Source organism: Saccostrea echinata, unplaced genomic scaffold, assembly GCF_033153115.1.
Source record: "Saccostrea echinata isolate AGI-Se365-2 ecotype Australia unplaced genomic scaffold, CSIRO_AGI_Sech_v1 ptg000052l, whole genome shotgun sequence".
NCBI lineage: Eukaryota > Metazoa > Mollusca > Bivalvia > Ostreida > Ostreidae > Saccostrea > Saccostrea echinata.
In genome coordinates, this window is record NW_026889801.1 from 2,616,166 (window position 1) to 2,637,015 (window position 20,850).

Here is a 20,850-nt window from a genome sequence, read left to right on the forward strand (position 1 = left end):
TACAATTGAAACACGATTTCCATTTATTTATGAAAGTTTCGAAAACATAATATGACTTATTTTTTAGCTCAAAAACTTTACAAATAAACATTTTATATTTTGTTTTTTTTTTTCCTTGATTTAAAAAAATAGTCTTGTATTCACACAGATGCTTACACGATAAAATTTGTTAAGGACATCGTATATTTTTGAAGATTTATGACATGAAGATAACGAACAATGAAACAATACAAATTGTGAGCAAACATTGAGCTCTGAAAACATGAGAAGTTGGATCAGGTGCTATAGAGGTGTGAGAATCTTAAATTCTGTCAACCAGTCATATCTTCTGTGTGTGCCCGTCATTGTCAGATAAACGTAGTCAACTTTAGTATGAAAATAATTGCAGAACAATTTGTATGAAAAACGTCACAAACATTTGATATTACATGATATAAATGGTTTGAAATATCAAGAAATACAACCAAAAAAAAAACCATAAAAAATACTCGATTCACAAATAAAAGAACAAAAAAAAAAAAAAAAAACCCCAAAAAACAAACAAACAAACAAACACACACACAAACAAACAAACAAGCAAACGAACAAAAAAATGAGCCTGATGCAGGGCGTATTTGATCAAATTTTTATTCATCTATAATTGTAATGAATACATTTGTAACGTCAGTAGAATGAAAGAAAAATACAAGAAATTCTAATGTCTTACGTAAAAAGTACTTTTATATCTTTTAATGGTCGTGCAGATTTTAAAATAGGAAAATGTAAATAAAAATGAGACAAACATATCCATATTTGCTAAGACCCCAAGAGGCCAATTTTGAGTAATGCATTGAGTTTACTTCATAGCTTGTCAATTTGCTTGACTTAGCAGATGTGTTATTAGAATGATAAGTATGTATACAGTATAGGTAATAGTGTTGCATAGATTGGATATAGTGACAAATGAGAGTGTAGTTAGAACTAGCTTGTAGGAGCAGAGAAATACATGTAAACTTACTTCCAGAACCACTGAAGATTACTTTTCGTATTTTGTTGATCTTACATGTATTCTTCTTGATTTTGAGGAGCACATAAACCTTTATCATTTTATTTTTCTTTATTATATAAGTATATTATTTTAAAATTGCCTTTCTGTGGATCCTCTACAGGACTATACTATACTCAGTTGACCATTAAGGTTTTTGCCCTTTTGAAAAGGAAGTCTGCAGATTAATTATGGATATATCGACAGGGCATGTAACGGAAACTCAAAAAGACCAAAAACATGTAGATACAATTCTGTATACCTGTTTTGACGTTTCATATAAGAAGATGCGCGTTTAACCAATGTGTTTTCAGAGAATATCAACATGTGTTATCTATAATGTTTTGACATATTCACTTAAATGTAAGTGTCGTTTAAGCGCACACTGGAACATACAATATTGATCTGTCTGCGTTCACTCTTGAAAAACGGATTTTGATATTTATATTTTTATGTGAATCATTCAACTCGAATATATCTTCCTTGATGACTAATGTGGAATGGAGTGCATCCACATTCGCTATACATTAAATATTAGAAGACTGTAATCCTCACGGTTTGATTATCTCTAGTAGTAAGAAAAATTAAAAATGAAACATACAAAAAGGTTAACTATAATATATAGTAGGATATGCATCTTTTTCACATTAGTATTCCTGTTTAGCTACACCAGGACGGAACTTTGCGGAAAGTGAGTATTTAAGCTATTATATATATATTTTTTCATATCTAAAAAACAATGATGCTTTCTGTGCAATACATGCTTTTTGGTATCTCTGGCATTACCAGCTAATGTTCCAAAGAACATCTATTTGTGAGATAAAATCGGGAGCTTTTGAAAACTATATTATTTCTAAATGTTACATTTATAGTGTAAACAACCTGGAAATAACTTTTTAATGATAAATCCGATGTAATGATTGCATAGATTCCTGTAAATTCCATTAGTTAATTTAATGGATAGGAAAGATACATATTTTCTTACATTAATGATTGCATGGGACCTGAATTACCCAAAAAGAAAACTTCAATCAAATCATTGAGTGATAGTCTGTTTATTAAATATATTCTATATTTTCATTTAATTTCAACTTATACCTGAGACTCTAGCAACTTTTTGATGATTAAATACATCAGATTCTGTATTGACTGACACAACGTGAATTAACTGTATGCATCACACATGCGCGCATTCTTTAAAAAATAAAAATTAAGGCTATTTTCAAACGAAAGTATTCATGATTTACTGGACTAGACTTAACAGATATATTGTTTTCATCTCTCTCTCTCTTTCTCTCTCTCTCTCTCTCTCTCAACGACCATGTAGTGTAGGAGAGCGCCGCGAGAATTTAATCGGCATCAAAAGCAAGTTTTATGACTTGCCTAGATGGTTGAGCGGTCTAGCGCGCTGTTCCTGCACTGCAAGGAGATAGATTCCGTAGGTAAAGAGTTCAACCCCGGGTTGGGGCGGAGGTGGATACCCTTATAAAAGTGAACTTCTTTGTGCTTTCTATATTAATATTTCTTCACTTAGGGCAGTTATGTTAGTTTAAGAGTTGTTGTAAAATGTGCTCTCTCTCTCTCTCTCTCTCTCTCTCTCTCTCTCTCTCTCTCTATATATATATATATATATATATATATATATATATATATATATATATATATATGGTAAAGAGCTGCTGAATTATATGTATTTCTATTTTTTCCAGTGACTGTTGCTCGGGTTTTACGTGGAATCAGGGACTTACTAGCTGCATACGTATGTAAAATACATTATTATTCAAAAGATATTAAGTATGGTATTGCTTAGCTCATTTTTGGGTGATCATTACAATATCTATATATCTATTTCAAATCAGAAGTTAGCTTAATAAAAAAAAATATCCTTCTTTCTTACTTTTAATACAATTGAAATTACGAGTTTTAAGCGATATTTAATTCGTGTTCTTCGATTTAAAATATGCATCAAATGTAGAATAATATATTTAATTTATTTTTCATCGTGCTGATAATTGTGCTGTTCAGTTGTCATTCTAACTGAATCGGGAAAAATTTAATTATCCATTGTAGCCTGTAATCACGGATATTATGGACAAAATTGTTCCTTTGCATGTTCCTACCCACAGTTTGGAAAAGACTGTCGACAGATTTGTAACTGTTCTCAAGATGAATGCAACTTTGAACATGGTTGTAAATTGTTACCCGAGGGTATATATGCTGTTTTACAAGTATTTATATAGTTTTTGGAAAGATAGAAATAAGAAAATGCGTGCATTTTTTCTTTTTCTTTTGTTTTTAACATTAAGCATAACAACACTTTACTTAGATTGTGACATCGGATACACGGGACCCTACTGTGACATTCCATGCCGCTATCCTGCATATGGGTACTCTTGTCAGAAATCATGCAATTGTGAGGAAAGATTTTGCAACGTTTCATCTGGGTGTGAAGGTAAAATTTAGTTGTCTTGAGAGGAAAACTCAGCATTAAGGTATTTATTTTTTCGACCAAATAAATTAAAACATGGCCGATTATCCAGCCAAGAATTAACTGCTTTAGTTTCCCAGTACAAATAAATTCTTATTTTGGTCTTTCATGCAGTTGGATCTCCGACTTTTGAATCACCATCTCCATCATCAACTAAAACAGCAACGATAACAATGTTGTCATCTAGTACAGGTATATTACTCAAAACCAGTTGTTAACACACACTTTATATTTGCGAGTATTTCAATTGAATATTTCTCCAGACATTTGGACATGGACAGAATAGTACTTTTATATGCTTTTTCCGTATCTTGGAAAAGATTGTCCATGCTTGTGTCACCGCTCTTAACATGTTTGCAACCATGAACTTTGTAAATTAAGGTATGTATATTTTTTTTTATTATTTTCTCACTAAAGCAAAATGCAAGGGAATTCTTCCTTTTCCTTTTAACATGGCTACATTTAAATCTACTCCTAGATTGTGATATTGGATTTCTTGGGCCCCAGTGTAACATCTCATGCCGCTATCCATCCTATGGATATTTATGTCAGAGATCATGTAATTGTGAACAGATATTTTGTCATTTTTCCAATGGATGTGAAGGTATAATATATCAACAGAGTAAGAATAAACCTTAATAAATAATTAACTTTATCTTATAATGATGACTTTATGTAAAATTAGAATCATATTTACACTTCTACCCTAGAATTTATAGATTAGTTTCCTAGTGCAAAATAAGAAATACTTATTCACTTGATCTTTGATGCAGCTGGATCTCCAACTATTGAACAACTATCCCCATCACAAACTGAAAAATCAACGTTTACAATGCTGACATCTACTCCAGGTATACTAATCCTTATATAAGTTTTTTTAAGTACATAATCATTTACTGCAAATTTACGGAAAATTAAAGGGCATGTTTCCTAAAGTTTGTATCGTTCTCTTAGAAGTAAACATATACTTAAATATAAAACGTTTATAAACTACCATAAAATCACTTGTTTTCGTGGGTCAAAGAAAAAAATAAGTTGGCTTGGGGGATTTGAGATTCTGTCTAAAGTAGAAACGAGGAGAATTGTAACACTTTAATTGTGGAGTATATGAATTCCAGGGTTTCTTAATGCCACGAGAACAAAAAAAAAAAATAATAATAATAATAAAAATAAATAAATAAATAAACACTCACGGGAATTAGTAATTTCAAAGTATTACAACCATTGCTTAAAAATATACATTCCATGTTCCAAGCACAATGTTTATGGATTTTTCGGGGATTTTATTACACGTATAAATGTAATAGTAAACAATTGTACAAGAACCTATTTTCTTGGTAATAATTAGATGATAACTAATTGTACAACAACTTATTTTGATTGTGTTTTTTACGATTCCATTGCGTCTTCAACAATTTGTAAAAACTCAATTTGGTTAGTGCAGAATCAATACGAATTTCTCTGCCTACCAGGAAATGCAAAGCAAGAACAATAATAAATAAATAAATAAATAAAAGCCAGTAAACAGAACCACATACCCCGATGTCATATTTTAAGAGTTTCAATATAAATTTATCAGATAAAATTTATGTAAAAGTTAAGTGCATGACAATTGTTTTCAGTAAGATTTTATCTACAGTTATGTATACTTAATACTATTCGATTTCTTATCTGACGTTTTTGGAAGAAGGCTGCTCATGGATCCCGGTAATGATGAAAGAAATATATCTTTTTTTCTACGGTAGAACAGGGAAAAATATATCGATTTTCAGCTAAACGTCCTATAGGTATAATGGTAGTCTAAGTTTGTAAAAAAAAATGCGGCCCTTTTTACACGACTTCAAGGTAAGATAGAACAACGAGTTTATTAGTCCGCTTCCTCAGCAGCCATGTCAGTTCTCGCATGTTTACCTGAGATTCACACCAAGAATAGGCATGATGAAGTTAATCTCGGCGTTAATAAGTTGTGTTGTTTTATGCCATCACTAAGAAATGAATAGATAAATTAATTAATCAAAACAATGCATTCAAAATTGAAATTTCATATTTACATGTACTACATTATTTATTCTTAACATAAGGAAAACCTACATTCATTTACAGCAACCTCTCCGAATTTCCGTTAACTGTACCGAAATGAAATAAATCGAGGCCATTAAACATGGCAGACAAACTTAAGTTATAATGTTTACAAATACAAATATGCATATATATATATATATATATATATATATATATATATATATATATATATATATATATATATATATATATATACACAGACCCTAAAACGTGCTACTACACCAGTTGCACGGTTCGGTTCGGTTCGTTTTGTGTACGGTACGGTACGCTTCTTGCACGGTACGGTTCGTTTTGTGTACGGTACGGTTCGCTTTGTGCACGGTACGGTTCGCTTTGTGCACGGTACGGTACGCTTCTTGCACGGAACGGTTCGTTTTGTGAACGGTACGCTTTGGTGAACGGTATGTAAATTAAGTGGGCGGAGCCTGTACGCTTTAGTTTATGATTGGCTACTTCATAAAGTCGTTTATTTCTTTATTATAATCTCTTTATTTTATATAAATGGAAGGACGGTATCGCAAGCATTTTTGATAAGTTTTTTTTTTTTTTAGTTAAAGCTGTTATAAATATTTACAGCTGTATTTTCGTTATTACATTAACTAGTTGTCTTATTAACTGTATCTTTTTTTAATTTACTTTCTGTATGAACTACTTTCAATTTTTAAAATAAAATAATTTTAGTTGTCTATTTATTATCTTATTTCGTACACCATTGCCTTATGGTTCAATAACTTGGAAATAAATCGAACATATCAACAAACACCGCATAACAAGGATGAAAAAAAAATATTTTGGTTGCGTCGCCATAAAGGCCTTTCTGTGTTTGTTTGTTTGTTTGTTTGTTTGTTTTTTTTTAAGAATAAGCCTACATATGTTTATTTTCCTTTTCATTTTCCTAATTGAATACAATTATTATTTTAAATATTCACTTATCACACTTTTAAACAAATGAGTTTGATTTTATAAATCCCTCGTGCTTTCATTTCGTCTACCATTCTTTTTACGTTCTTGTCGCTGTTGCTTCATTAAAAAAAAAAAAAAAAAAAAAAAAAAAAAAAAAAAAAAAAAAAAAAAAAAAAACAAACAACAAACAAACAAACAAAAACATTTTTTCTCTTGACCGAATGATCAAACAAACAATTAAAAAATAAGTTATTATTTTCTTATTTATTTGCTCACAAGGAAAAATGCATTGAAAAGTAATCGGTAGAAGTGCACACAATTAGTGCAAAATATTATTTAATTTTTGTGCGCGTAATTGTTTTCCTTTAAACATAAATTTTCCATCAATGTGTAAAAACGCTTTTTAAAGGGAAGTTACAATCAAGAAAACGGTTAAGACAGCTTCAATTCCATCTACAATGTATAAATGTTTATAATATATATTGACTGGAAAGAAAGATTTCCGAAATAAATAATATGTCAAAATGTTACAAATAAATAGTTCGTTTTCAATTATCTAGAAAATAAATAATATGCAGCCATGCATGTTCTCAAAAACTTTGATAATGAATAATTTGCCCATGCCGGGTGCTATGCCCCCCCCCCCCCCCCCCCCGACCTTGTTTCCTTGTCAAACTCAAACTTTTTTTATTGAAGATCTAGAAGAAAAGCTGACTGCACATGAAATTCTACTTATCTGCTGAATAAAACTGGTTCATTGTTGTAGACCTACTGTATAAGACAGCAAACTGTTGATACACGTGTGAATGTAGGCATATCTGGACTAACGGGATTAGATACGGTTCAATATACACAGCTTAAGTTTTTACCTGTGCACCCTGATGACAATAAATGATCGAAATTTTCAAATGTTTTAGAGTAAATAACGAAAGCATAGAAAGATGTCAGTCTAGATAACGAGACCATCGCAAGAAATGTACAGTATGTGTTTCTTTAACTTGGATGAATACGCATGCACGGGCTACGGATTTTTAAAAAAAAAAAAAAAAGATTAAACTGGGCTCTATGTGTAAATTCCAGGTAACATATTTTACCTGCAGGTTTCAGTGAATAAAGCAAATGAAATTTGAAAATGCTTTAAATAAAAATTAATTCTGACATATATCCAGATATTTTTTTTTGACTACTTGTATTAAACTGAAAATTCCATGCGAAAATGTGGCGATCGAACTTTTTGACAGTATGTTATATTGGCGATAACATCTTGGGTTGGTCAGAAGAGTGTTAACCAACACATATTATTTATATATACATCGCTTTTATTTATTTTTTTTCTAGTGATTGAGAGGCGTTTACATTTTAACATGTCCGGTTTTAACTTGACAATTTAGTACGTAGTTTTTTGTTCTGTTTTTTTTTTTTTTTTTATTTATTTATTTATTTATTTTGCTGAATCTGTAATCATTTCTCCCTAAATCTATTACTTACATGAATAAAAAAAAATGATTTTAAGGGCTTGATTTCAGAAAATAGCACAGAATCCTAATACATTTTTTTTCAGTGTGTCCTGGTTTCCGAGAACGTTAACAGAGACAAGAATAGGGTAGATAAAAACTATAGAAATAAACGATAACATTTAATTCACTTTTATTTATTATAAATTGTACACGAAAATATTACGATGCTGCATTTAATATTAAAAAAGTTAGTCAAGCACAACCCGATCATGCATAGCGAATAAGGAATCGCCTCACACTCTGTCGAGTTGTTTTGAAGTCGCAACTATAGTTTTGAGTAGTTTCCTTATATAAACAAAATTAAGTCCAGATGCATGGTACTTAATAATGATATTTTGAATCTCTAGGGTTATTTTCCATACTTCTTTAACGTGCGCTGCGTCGAAAATAATAAAAAAAAATTACTTACTGTAATTGGTCATCGCAAGATCGGGGCGTGGCTTGCATAATTATTTAAAAAAATATTCATGAACGGTACGGTTCGCTTTGTGCACGGTACGGTACGCTTCTTGCACGGAACGGTTCGTTTTGTGTACGGTACGGTTTGCTTTGTGCACGGTACGGTACGCTTCTTGCACGGTACGGTTCGTTTTGTGTACGGTACGGTTCGCTTTGTGCACGGTACGGTACGCTTCTTGCACGGTACGGTACGCTTCTTGCACGGAACGGTACGGTTCGTTTCTGAGGTGTAGTAGCACGTTTTAGAGTCTGTATATATATATATATATATATATATATATATATATATATATATATATATATATATATATATATATATATATATATATATATATATATATATATATATATATATATATATATATATATATATATATATATATACTATTCATTATATGTGGCATCAGTTTATGTCTTGCATAACTACATTTTGGTATTTCAAGTTAGTATTTTTTAAAAAAAGTCACTTATTTAAAAGGAACTGATTTGAGTCTAAATGAAAGCGGGGGCGCACGGAAATGAAACATGTGAAAGCTTTTTGCCAATGTGAGAATTAAATTGTATCAATTATTGTCCCTGGTATACACATATAGGGAGGGGAAACAATAGGGAATAATCTAGGATTTTAGATGGTATATACACGACGACCATCCCCTCCCCCTCCTCCGCCACCTACACATGCACACACGCAAAAAACAATAATAATTATAAAAATCTCGAAACCAATGGCCAGCAAAGGTGAACCTTTTTTTAGTTTTCTCTTTGCTTCTTTCTTTCCTTTTTTTTTTTTTTTTTTAATTTTTTTTTATAAAATGTAAATTGTTCGAATCAAGGTCTCAGGGATCGAGTAGGTTTGAGATAGGGGATCCAAATTTTATGTAGACACAAAAACAAAAGGCTTCGAAATTATTCTACTGAGGAACCACTGGTAAAGAAAAGATGAAATATCTTCAAGCTTTCTTATAAAGTTAAGATTCTAAAATTGTATTAATCATCGACCGGGGCAATAGGATCGAGCCAAAGAAAGGATGAAGGATTTTACATAAGAATATAATAACATGAAATATGGAGAAAAAACGAAGAGTAATCAAGCTCAAAGTCCATTGAAACAATACGAATCGGGAGCAGAGCAAACGGAGACCTCTAAAACATCAGAGGTGGGATCAGGTGCCTTGGAGGAGTGAACATCCCCTGTCGACTGGTCACACCGCCGTGTGCTCCTTGTCATGAAAAACCGAACAATCTGTAAACATATCAGTGTGTAAACAATGGTCTGACAATTAGTATGGAAAACGTCAGTCAGCATTCGACTTAATAATAGATTATACTAGTATTTACTGACAACGTTATGCTATTGACCATAGAACTTCATAAATGATTACTGTAAGCGAGATTTTGATATCCTTGTTTCATCATCTTGATTGTCAGACGTTTCCTCGCCTAAGAAATTGTTCCCTCGTAGAGCATACTGTTGCGTATCGAATCAACAGGGAGATATAAACCCCATAGCAGGTGATAAAGATACATTGCGACATAAGTAAGGGAAGTTGACGATTGAAAAGTTGAAGTCATCACGTTTGTCAAAAAGTTTTGTTGTCAGGTTAAAATGTCTTTTTCTGGTAAAATATCGAAATATGAAACTGATATGTTAGAGTCTTTGGTATCTTTTATCTCACGTTCACAGGAATAGACCGATTCGACATGTGAATCGAAGTAACTGTTGTTAATTGATAATATGTTGTCGACATATCTCAATGTTTAGTTGAATTCCACAGCAAGTGTCTTCCTCATCTCATGTAAAATCTTCTAAATAAATTCTGCTTCATATAAATACAAAAATTGGTTGTACTAACAGGGGGCGCAATTGGTTCCCTTGGATATTCCGACAGATAGTTGGAAGACCTGATCTTTAAAAACTATTTAGATATTGCCGATCAGAAACTCAGCCATCGCTTTAATACCTACTTCAGAGTGCTTGTATGTACAATCAGAATTATTTTTAAATAAAATTATGTTGCAAAATGACCAATGACAAGGTAAGTAAATTTATGAGTTCCATTTTTATTGAAAAGCAGCTGTTTATGATGTCAAAAAGCCTGAACTTAAATTTATCGTGGGGTAGGGTTGTATAAAGTGTTGAAAAGTCGTTACGTTTTGACGATAGTGATTTTGGTAAAATTTTGTGATTTCAAATTTCCCAAGAGTTCCTTGGGGTTTTTAAGTATCCAAATCTGATTTACCCGACCTCTCGAATTCAGTGTTGTACGGTACTTCTGAAGTTTCGCCTTCACTACTGATAATATTTTAGTTAGGAATAAAGAAAGAGGCTTGGTAGAACATTAATTTTACTGGAACCGTGTGCAGAACAATGTATCTTTGTAAGGATTTTTATGAAGTTTAGGAACCCTGTATAGGTTTGGTAATTCAAATTCATTTTGATTTTTGGGAACAATCAAAATATTTAAAACTGACATGATTTTGAAGAATATCCCCCATAGAAAGGGGGCAATGGGTATTAGTTGGAATACCACTTGCAGAATTTAATCCCAATTCATCTAATATACAATTTAAAAAAAATGAGCCTTAAAGTACAACAAGGGCAATGTTGTTACCTGCTTTGTCAGCTGGGGCCACTACATACTCATTGTGTAATCTATCTGTCTTTTTTCCAACTCTGAATTATTGAAGACAGAAGGATATATTAAAGATAGTAAGATATTTTGAATTATCTATTATATAATTTATGCAGAATCTCCTTCACTAGAACTGCTCGGTCAGAAAAAGATGAAGCTCCTGAGAACATTTGCTACTATAATATTTAATTGAAATTCTTCAAACTATACTAGTATATAGAAAGAAACCGTATCCACAGGAAAAGTAGGGCCCTAATTAATGATACTTAAACGTAAACATCTCGATAGTGTAGATTCAATCATGGCCTTGGGGTGAGAAGGGGTCAAAGTAAATGATACAAATTTAAATGGGAATATAAAAAAAATTCTCTGAAATTCTATTTCTCGAGAAAACAGGGTAATGATTAGTGATGTTATTCAAGCATCATCAAGTTGTATGAATTCAATTATATATATACATGGCTTCCGGGATAGGGTGTGGCCACAATAAGGGATAGGGGATTCGTTTTTGGATTTATTAAAATCTTCTAAAAAAAAATAAAGGTCATGATTTAAGATATTTGCATGCAAGCATACTCAGGTTGTGCAAAATCAAGTTTGATCAAATCATATACATTAGGCGTTGGTGGGACCATATTGCGGTATCAAAGCTTTACATAGGAATATACGGCGAAAATAGAACCATTTCTGTCTCAGGAAAGATGAAACTTACATGAAAGTATCTAACATAAAAGCGATTTTAAATTGTTCAAATCGTTGTAGCTTCGGTGTAGTGGATCGGTTTTTGAAAAAAAGAGATGCAGTAAAAATGTTTTGAAGAGGAGCTTGGGCACTCAAGATCGTTTGAATGTTAACATTTTCAATTTGAGTAGAGTCATTTTATCACATTAAGGACTTCTTTTGTTAGGTTGCGGTTAAAGCGGGGATCATTTTTTTATATAACATGCATAAAAGAAAGCAAAATTCTCTTAAACAATATTCATCTGCAGGAACATATCGATCATATGGATATTGAAATATCCCATTTTGTTTGGATTCAAGTTCAATTAAGTCATAAACTTTTTTATCAGGATTTTTCTATCGGAAAATCTGGTTAATGAATGGGGGCGTCCCCGTACATCATTTGTCTAAATAGCTCCTCCTAATGTTTTAAGGATACGAAGTTTTTATTTAGCAGATCAATTATACATTCATCAGATATGCGCTTGCATTTTTTTTTTTTTTTTTTTTTTTTTTTTTTGATCAATTTGTTGAAAATACCAGTTGTTGAACTTACTCATTTTATGCAAATTATTTCCATACAGTACATAAATATTTTGGCAATTAAGTTATTCTTATACTTTGCATGCATGTCTTTGTCTTAATGATCGTTATCGCGAATTTCATATTGCAAAATGTCTCGCTTATATTAAGAGATTTCTTGGACACAAGAATGATTCCAACAGATTGTTTTAGTGGATATGTGCACCGTTTTTAACACATAACACATATAAATACATAAAATCTCAATTTTTCTCAAAATGCATGTGTTATAAATATAAATTTAATGTATGCACCTCGGAAAAAAAAAAAAAAAAAAAAAAAAAACTTTCCTTGAGAGGCCTTTTGATTCATATTACAGAAACTGTATTTTTTAGCTACAGCACATCGTCAAACTATGAATTATCATGGAACATACCACTTTAATATGGCAAATTGAGATACAATAATTTCAATTATAAGTATGACTATCATATAAACATATATATTTCGTATGTTTTTCTTTTTTAGATACCTTGGACGACAGTCAGTATTTATGCCAAAATAACACTAGATCCTACCTTTTGATCACAGGAAAGAAAAAAAAATTACTGATTTTTGGCATAACATTTCTCATGTCATTATCAGTTTTGTTACTGGTTGCATACCTTTTCATTACTAAGAAAGAACTAAGAAGGTGATTATTGAATAGTTCATACAAAAAAGATGCAAGTAGAAATTGGTTATCAAATTCACAAGATCTCTTTTGTAAAGCTATGTACAGGAAATAAAAGAGCAATTATCAAAGATTTTTATTAATCATTACGATATTGTTTATTGAATCAATTTGTATCAAATACAAAAAAAAAAAAAAAAAAAAAAAATGCTTGGAATAGAACGGACTACAAAATTATAACTGAAACATAATTCTGTTGTGAATTAATTACATTTTTTAATTTTTTTCCCCATATTAAAAGAAGACAATCATCTTCTCTAAAAAGAAAATGCATGGATCTTGATAATACGTAATGGTAGCATGACGAAAAAAAATAATAAACTTCCGTTATGTTTTTTTTTTTTTCAATGCACATAACCCATGCAGATCTGACAATGTTTTGAGTTAGATAATGAAGACCTTTACAATTTCGACATAACAAAATAAATGAGACAAAAATGGTTAACGTTCTCAAAAATCCACTTCCATAACGATATTAAAGGAAGTTGTCTGCATTGAAGGTATAAGAATGCTTTATATTAATTTATGTAACTATTAATTTCATAATGAATTTTTTCTCGAAATTTTAGCTGAATACCAGATTACTGCCAGACTTCCAAAATCATATTAAACTCTTCCTACTCTAAAGCAGAAAACGAAGAGAACAAATCTAAGTAAGATTTATTCCAATAATACATGTTATAGGTCCTATTTACACATTAACTTCCCTAAAATTTTCTTACGACTGATGGTTTATCTTTATAAACTATAACTCTATAACTGTTATAAGAATTAAACGGTACAAGATTTATGAGTAATTCTTCTTTTTCCGCAGATACGACCCCAAATATGTTGTTCAATTGGTTAATTGAACAATTATTTTTCTTTCGGGTTACATACTCTGAGTAAGAATTATTTTAACATGCTAGGGAACCCCCCCCCCTTTTTTTATTATTATTTATTTATTGGCTTGACATCGAAATGGTTATACCACGTGACGGTTCTTGCTTAAAGTCCTTTTTTATAATTTAAGTAATTGTCGTAATTATAAACAAGCAGTAATGATGTATTGGTATTTATATAGTTCCCTAATATGGCTACCTGGAAAAGGTCTAGACTCTATGCCTTATGTTCCTTAGTTAAGAGTTTACCCCCAACTCTTGATCCTTTACTTTTTATCGTCAATTGACACTCGGCAAGCCTCGTGTCTTTTAACAATTTAGAAGGATAAGAAAGCTGAGCTGGAGAAGAAGAAACTAGAGCAACTTATCAAATCAACATTGCATATATATCATTTTTTTTTTAATAGTTTTCTATAGTTCTTGCCATCATCCTCCCATTTATATTTTCTAATGATTTTGTCAAGACAAAACAAATCTAGGTTAAAAGCGACCTAAGGATAAGTAATAAATCATATTAAGTCGTTGAACTGTTAAATTTGATTGGTTTACACAATGTAGTTAACTCTCCGATCAAATCAACTTAAATGTAGCAGATATTTGCCAGAACATGCAATTTTCTCTCCCCCTTTATCTTGTACTTTGTTTGCTTATTGTAAAAATAACCAAAAACATTCCCCAGCCGACCGGTAAGACCCGCCGTGTGCTCCTTGTCATGATCAGGAAATAACGGAAAAATCCGTCGACAAATCAGTGTGTGAAACCTAAATAACCGCATCTCGGTAAAATGAGGTGATAGGGGCATACTTTTTCGTTAAAATGTACAAAATATTTTTTTAACTTTCTTTTTCAATGAAACACTGAAGGTCAGCTTTAAATTTGGGACATTTTTTTCATGCCACATAAATGAAATGTATCCAGATTGTCTACAGTCTCTCATCAAACGGTAATTTGTATGTTTTTTGACATCTTTAAAAGAATATCAGGTTGAAAATGGGTATGCATTTAGTTATGCTTTAGTTACTCTTCTACATAATTTACTGATTGCTGTGTAATACGGAAAAGTTCAAGGCTGAAATATGACAATGGATCTTGCTCCATAAGGCTGTATGAACTCATTTACTAGACCTTTACCTTCAACCTTTCCTTTTATTCTACTGACTTGACCCAACCATGTTATGTCCCGAATGCAGCTACAGCAACCAACTTCCTTCAGTGAAAAAAAAAAAAAAGCAGACCTGCGTCCTATTTAAATATCAAGCCATTTGTAAGAGAGTATACAGTTTTTGCTCTTAAGTTTCACTTTTGGTAAACAAAATGTGAATTTAATTAGCTATTACTTCGTTTTAAAGACAAAGATGTTAATTTTTTTTTTTTTTTTATTTACACACAAGTATTTTATCAAATTAAGATATTCTGCTCGATATGCACAAGCTGACATCTACAAGGAACTGGAGACATTTCTTCTTCAAAGAATGAAAAGTGTTGAGAATTGTGTACAGGGGATAGATGAAATCACCTGGATGTTTCATTGAATTAAAAGGGTTTTTATTTGGATTTAAGTTTATATAAACGTATACCATCTTCAAAAGCATGGAAAAAATCTGTGTTTCGGAGTGATTGCACTTTTGCAATAGGTTTCTTTTATCATATACGACAGATAAACACCAGAAGGGATAAGATTTGAATAAACTTCTAGGCACGTAGTGAGATTTTTCACAAAATTTAAGTAGAAATCACATTTGCATTAGAAATCATTGTGCATATTCAATCTGATAGGCAATTCATTCTCTCTTACTTACACAATATTTTTAGGAAGACGAGATACAAATTCCAAAACATATCATTTCATAAAAATAAATCTCAAACTTATAGTTTTTGTTAGTTGTTAGGGTAACTACATTTATGTCTGACATTGCAATCAAAGTATCCAAAATCTGATGTTATATTAAACACACTCATTACTTTAAAATATGAGAAAGGTAAACATATAAGATTCATTTTCCCCTTTCACTTGAAACATAAACAATCACATAATGATAAAATCTGCAGATAGAGCCTAAAGAGAGATTGATAAAAGGTGTTTGAAAATATGTGATGAAAATGACATAGATATTGGAGTTTGGTGTGTAATTCTTTTCTTATACATTCATTGAGCCTCCAATGCTAAGTACCAGTTAAAATATTCTGATGCAAGCAAAGTAATATTGATTTTTAAATCATGTTTTTATGAGGAACCAAAAATACTGCCTTCTCTAAAAAAAATATTTACCTTGAACTATTGGGTTATTAATAATTTTAATCGCGCAGATCAACCCATTTCATGGCAGTCTTGACTTCCACTTCAAACTCATAATGTATACAGGAAGTCAGCAATAGGAAACATCTTTTAAGCATTGCACATGTAAGTGGAATCAATCTAATACATCCAAGAGTTCACAGCTGATATGACTGGAACAAATAAGTTATTTTCATGTTTGTCAACCTTTCAATAACCTGTTTTACCGCGCTAACCTATCTGGTTACACACGAAGTAAGTTTTAATAAATATTGCAGTATACCATAAGAACATAAAAAGCCCAAAAACGATCACAGATTGGTTATATTGTAATTATTCAAAGCATTCTCCTTTTAATCTTAAAGGACTCTTCGAATGTTTCTAAATTATTTGAAATTAAAAGTGTAAAACGTTCCTTATGACCACAGTTTATAAATTTTGTGTTTTTACTGCGGATAAACCGCAGTATTTAACCAATTATTGACTCAAATGAAAACCCCTGAATTAAAAATCCAAGTTAATTAGATAGCGATCACTTGACCCTGTGACTTCATAGGCGACAATGGCTGATAATTCTTCACGTCAATCTTACTAAAATATCCGCGATACAATCTGATTTTCCTGCGTTGTGATTTTATCGATATGAAATTCAACATCCAACCTTATATTTAAGAATTGTCAGCAAGAACAAAATCTGAAAAATATGTTTACAAATGTAAAAATAACAGCGACGATATCGACGGAGACGCGGCGAAGACGAAGAAATTCACCATCACAATAAAATTTGATTTGTAATCTTATCACATGTATTCACTTATTTGATTCACAAATTTAATATTGGATAACTTTTTTATTCTTCATTTTTAGCATAATATTAATTTACTTATGTTTTGTAAAGGATGGAGGTCTTGAAAAATAATTTTCCGATCACGAAACATTGCCGTAACCGGAGCTGTACAGATTCTAAATGTTTCGAATAAAAAACGAAAATATCCCAAAATCCTTATACTTTAGAACAAGTTAATGTCTCTATAGTAATTAAAAAGCACGATAGGAATTAATTTTTTCAGTGTTTTTCGTAATTAAGCTGCATTTGTCCCTGATAACTCCGTAAATAGTGTGCATATTTTCATCTCTGTATTATGAATTGTCGCCTATGACGTCAGAGCTGTATTTCGCCGAAATCCGACTGAAATATGCATATTGCCTTACTTGAATTTCAACTCTCATTTTCTCTTAAAATATGCTTTCAACAACGTTTATTGTATTCAGTATTTTAATAAACAAGGTTGTAGATAATATTTTTCTCAAATTACGAATTTTGAAAGATCATGCGATAAGTCCTTTAACACATGTCACTAGTGTTTTTATCCACATCAGGAACGCCTCGGCATACACTTCCTTAAAGATGCTTAAAGGCACTGATAGATGGTCATTCCAAGGGCAGATAAGGATTTATGGTCTTTATGTGAGCTTTTATTTTGGTTTTTGAAAAAAGGAAGTGAACGGGGCCGAGACACGGTAAATATAAGGATGACTTTGTTCTGTAACCTTTTTTTTTCCAAAACGAACTTTTATTTTTATACTTTTGTACAACAACGTTGCCACAGAAAACGATCACAAATTAGCGAGGAGGCTGTTAGATATTTATACAAGTATCATGCCATTCCATTGTAAATATAGCTGATGGAAAGCCAAACGAAATTGAAATACATTAGATTGCATTGTTATAGTCATTATTGTCACCTCTTTTAAAAACAATCTTTGCACAAACTTTCTCTTTTCCCATGAATGTAATGTTTTAGAAATTTTATCAATTTTATCTTCCCACTTTTTTTCTAAACATATTTCTTTGTTGTGTCCTATGTATATACCTAAAGTTTCTACTGAACCATCGGTTACCTTTGTATTCTCTATTCTGTTATATGAATTTTTAAGGGCCCTAGTAAGATACATTCAAATTTATCAATGTTCAATGTCAGATTTGGCCCAGCTACTTTTGAAAATTCATTTATTATTTGAACAAAGTGTTTTACAGATTCTATGTCTTGAAGTGGATTCGTTGAATCGTCTGCATGTTGTAACATTTTGATCTCATTGTTATTGCTAATTTTGAAACCGTGTATATCTTCCGAAGACTTAACACGTATAGCTAGTATAATAAAGCGGATATTGGACAACCTTGTCGTATACCTCTAGTCATGTTACATGTTCTGGATATAAAACCGTTATTTTTAACTTTGAATCTTTTCATCGATAGAAATCTTTTATCAATGACAAAAAAATTTGCGGGAGACAATTCTTATTGATATTGTTTGAACAACAATCATTTTGTTTGTTTTGTGCGAAAGTAAAAAAAAAGAAAAAAAAAAAACTATTTTCAAGTACAAAGAATACAATTCATAGTTGAACAGGAAAAATCCTTATATTGTTGTCATTAATTCCTTTATAACAATCATAATATAGATAAGAATTAATGTTCTTGCATATTTATGAAGCATATGCTCTCGCCCATACTCACGTCATACATAGCAAGATCGATTGATTGATTGTCTGTTGTTTTACGTCCCATTCGAGAATTTTTCACTCATATAGAGACGTCACCATATACCGGTGAAGGGCTTCAAATTCATAGCTTTACTAGGCACTCAGGGCCAGTGAAGGATATTTATCGTGCCAACGCCTTTCGTGACATGAGGCCTCGGTTTTAAGGTCTTATCCGAAGGACCAGCAACTTCACTTCAAAGTGCCGAGCGAAGGAACAGTTGCTACCCATTTTTTATCAACTTAGGTCAGTCGCGGCCGAGATTCGAACCCACGACCTCCCGATCACGGAGCGAGCGCTCTACCGACTGAACTACCGTGAACGTCATACATTGCAAGATAAAAGTTTTTCATCAAATCGTTTTGTCAGAAATTAAAGCATATTTTAACTGATCGTGATAATATGTGAATGAGATATTGTTAATTTATTGCAATGTTATATCGAGTGACACTTGAAGGAAAAACAACAATAACATATTTGTCACACAGTCATAGTATTTTGAATGAATTGAAATGATTTTGAAAGGGAACGGCAAATATATTTTATTAGGTGCATGATACAAGAGATCACAACTCAAGGAAAATTCAAGTACATTGATTAAACTTCTAATTTCAAGTTCGGTTATAAGCATAATTTAATGATGTACAAAGAAAAAAAATTAATACAATAAAGGTTGCGTTATCATAATTTTCATTGTTGAAACCAATGATTGCATCAGGTACAGCTGGATCAAGATATGTGTTATATTTACATCTGGTAAATTTTGATTGCAGTTTAGTATTTTAAATAAATAAAAAAAAAACATATTCCTTTGAAAGGGAAATGCAGTCACATTCTATAAAACATGACACAGCTTGTCACAAATACAAGGAAGGTAGATGAAGACTGATTTCAAATTCAAACTAAAAGGCTTAAAAGTTTATTTATATGATGAACAGCATTCAAGTCAATTAACTTCTTGAAATAAGTGAATAACTATCTTCTCATTTGTCATTTCGACCGTTAAAGCTGGTGTAACGATCGCAAACTGAGTTTTTCCGTCGACGCGTAAGCGTTTAATCAATATGGTCAAATGAGAAGTGATGTTTATATCTTATTTTGTTGGGTTTAGTACACGAAATACGTCACGAAGCGTTGTGTTTTTGGGTTGTTCTGTTACTAAAAGCTTTCATTCTTGATAATATTCGTTAAAGCGCCTCAAACATCAGTGTACTTTTAAATCCAAAGTCCTCCATGGACCGTTAAACATGGAGGCCCCGCCACAGTTGAATTACTTAGTTCAACTTTTAGAAAGGTACGCCATAGTTCCGCCACTGTAAAATATAAGCGCAAAGGAAAGACCGTCGTTGATCATGATCACAAAGTGAAATGTATAGATCTACAAATTTCAAAATGAACCTCCAATGTATGCACCGTTTTCAGTTTCTAATGCTAAACCTTTAATTTACTCTAAATAGGGCCCATTGCTAAGCTTGTAGAATCAATTATCTTTTAGAAGTCGCTTGACTTTACGCATGAATGAAAAGAGGCAAGCATTTTTTTTCGCAAATCATTGTAATTGGAAATGTTTTTTTTTTTTTTTTAATTTCAGTTAATAAATCAACTTTACTAAAGATAGCCACGTCTCTAAAATTCCATAGGTACTGTGAGTCAAACATCGTACCTGTATCGTAATCCTGTATCTAGTTAATGTAGAACAATTAACGACAGACCCATCAAGATAGTATTTTATTTACTGTTTAAGTGTTTTAAATTCACTAGTTTTAAGATACTTCAGTCAACTGAGACAACATAGACGAAAGCTCGATTTTATGACCTATCAGAATTTTCTCTGTCATTTAATAAACACTTCATGTTCGGTCGATATGCTCTCTCTATGTCTATATCTAGGGATTGACCTTATCAAAAGGCTATAATTGTATATTAATTCATATAACGTCGTCCATATATCTGAATATAGAGATGAAGGCCACAGCAAGTGTTTTCTTCTTCTGTCGTTAATATCAACTTGTGAGTACTAGTTTGTAAAATCAGAGTGATTTTTAATCATGACACATGACAAGATGAA

At 31.6% G+C, this 20,850-nt stretch overlaps 1 protein-coding gene across 1 annotated transcript; it reads left to right on the plus strand.

Moving 5' to 3' along the window:
- The first annotated feature begins 972 nt into the window (after positions 1 to 972).
- On the plus strand, positions 973 to 13,135 carry LOC133204153 (cell death abnormality protein 1-like). The gene is made up of 8 exons (XM_061339914.1): positions 973 to 1,715; positions 2,734 to 2,783; positions 3,095 to 3,232; positions 3,351 to 3,476; positions 3,627 to 3,704; positions 3,991 to 4,116; positions 4,286 to 4,363; positions 12,877 to 13,135. The coding sequence occupies exons 1-8, from the start codon at positions 1,615 to 1,617 to the stop codon at positions 13,044 to 13,046; spliced, it is 867 nt and encodes a 288-aa protein (XP_061195898.1). The 5' UTR covers positions 973 to 1,614; the 3' UTR covers positions 13,047 to 13,135.
- Positions 13,136 to 20,850: the final 7,715 nt, after the last annotated feature.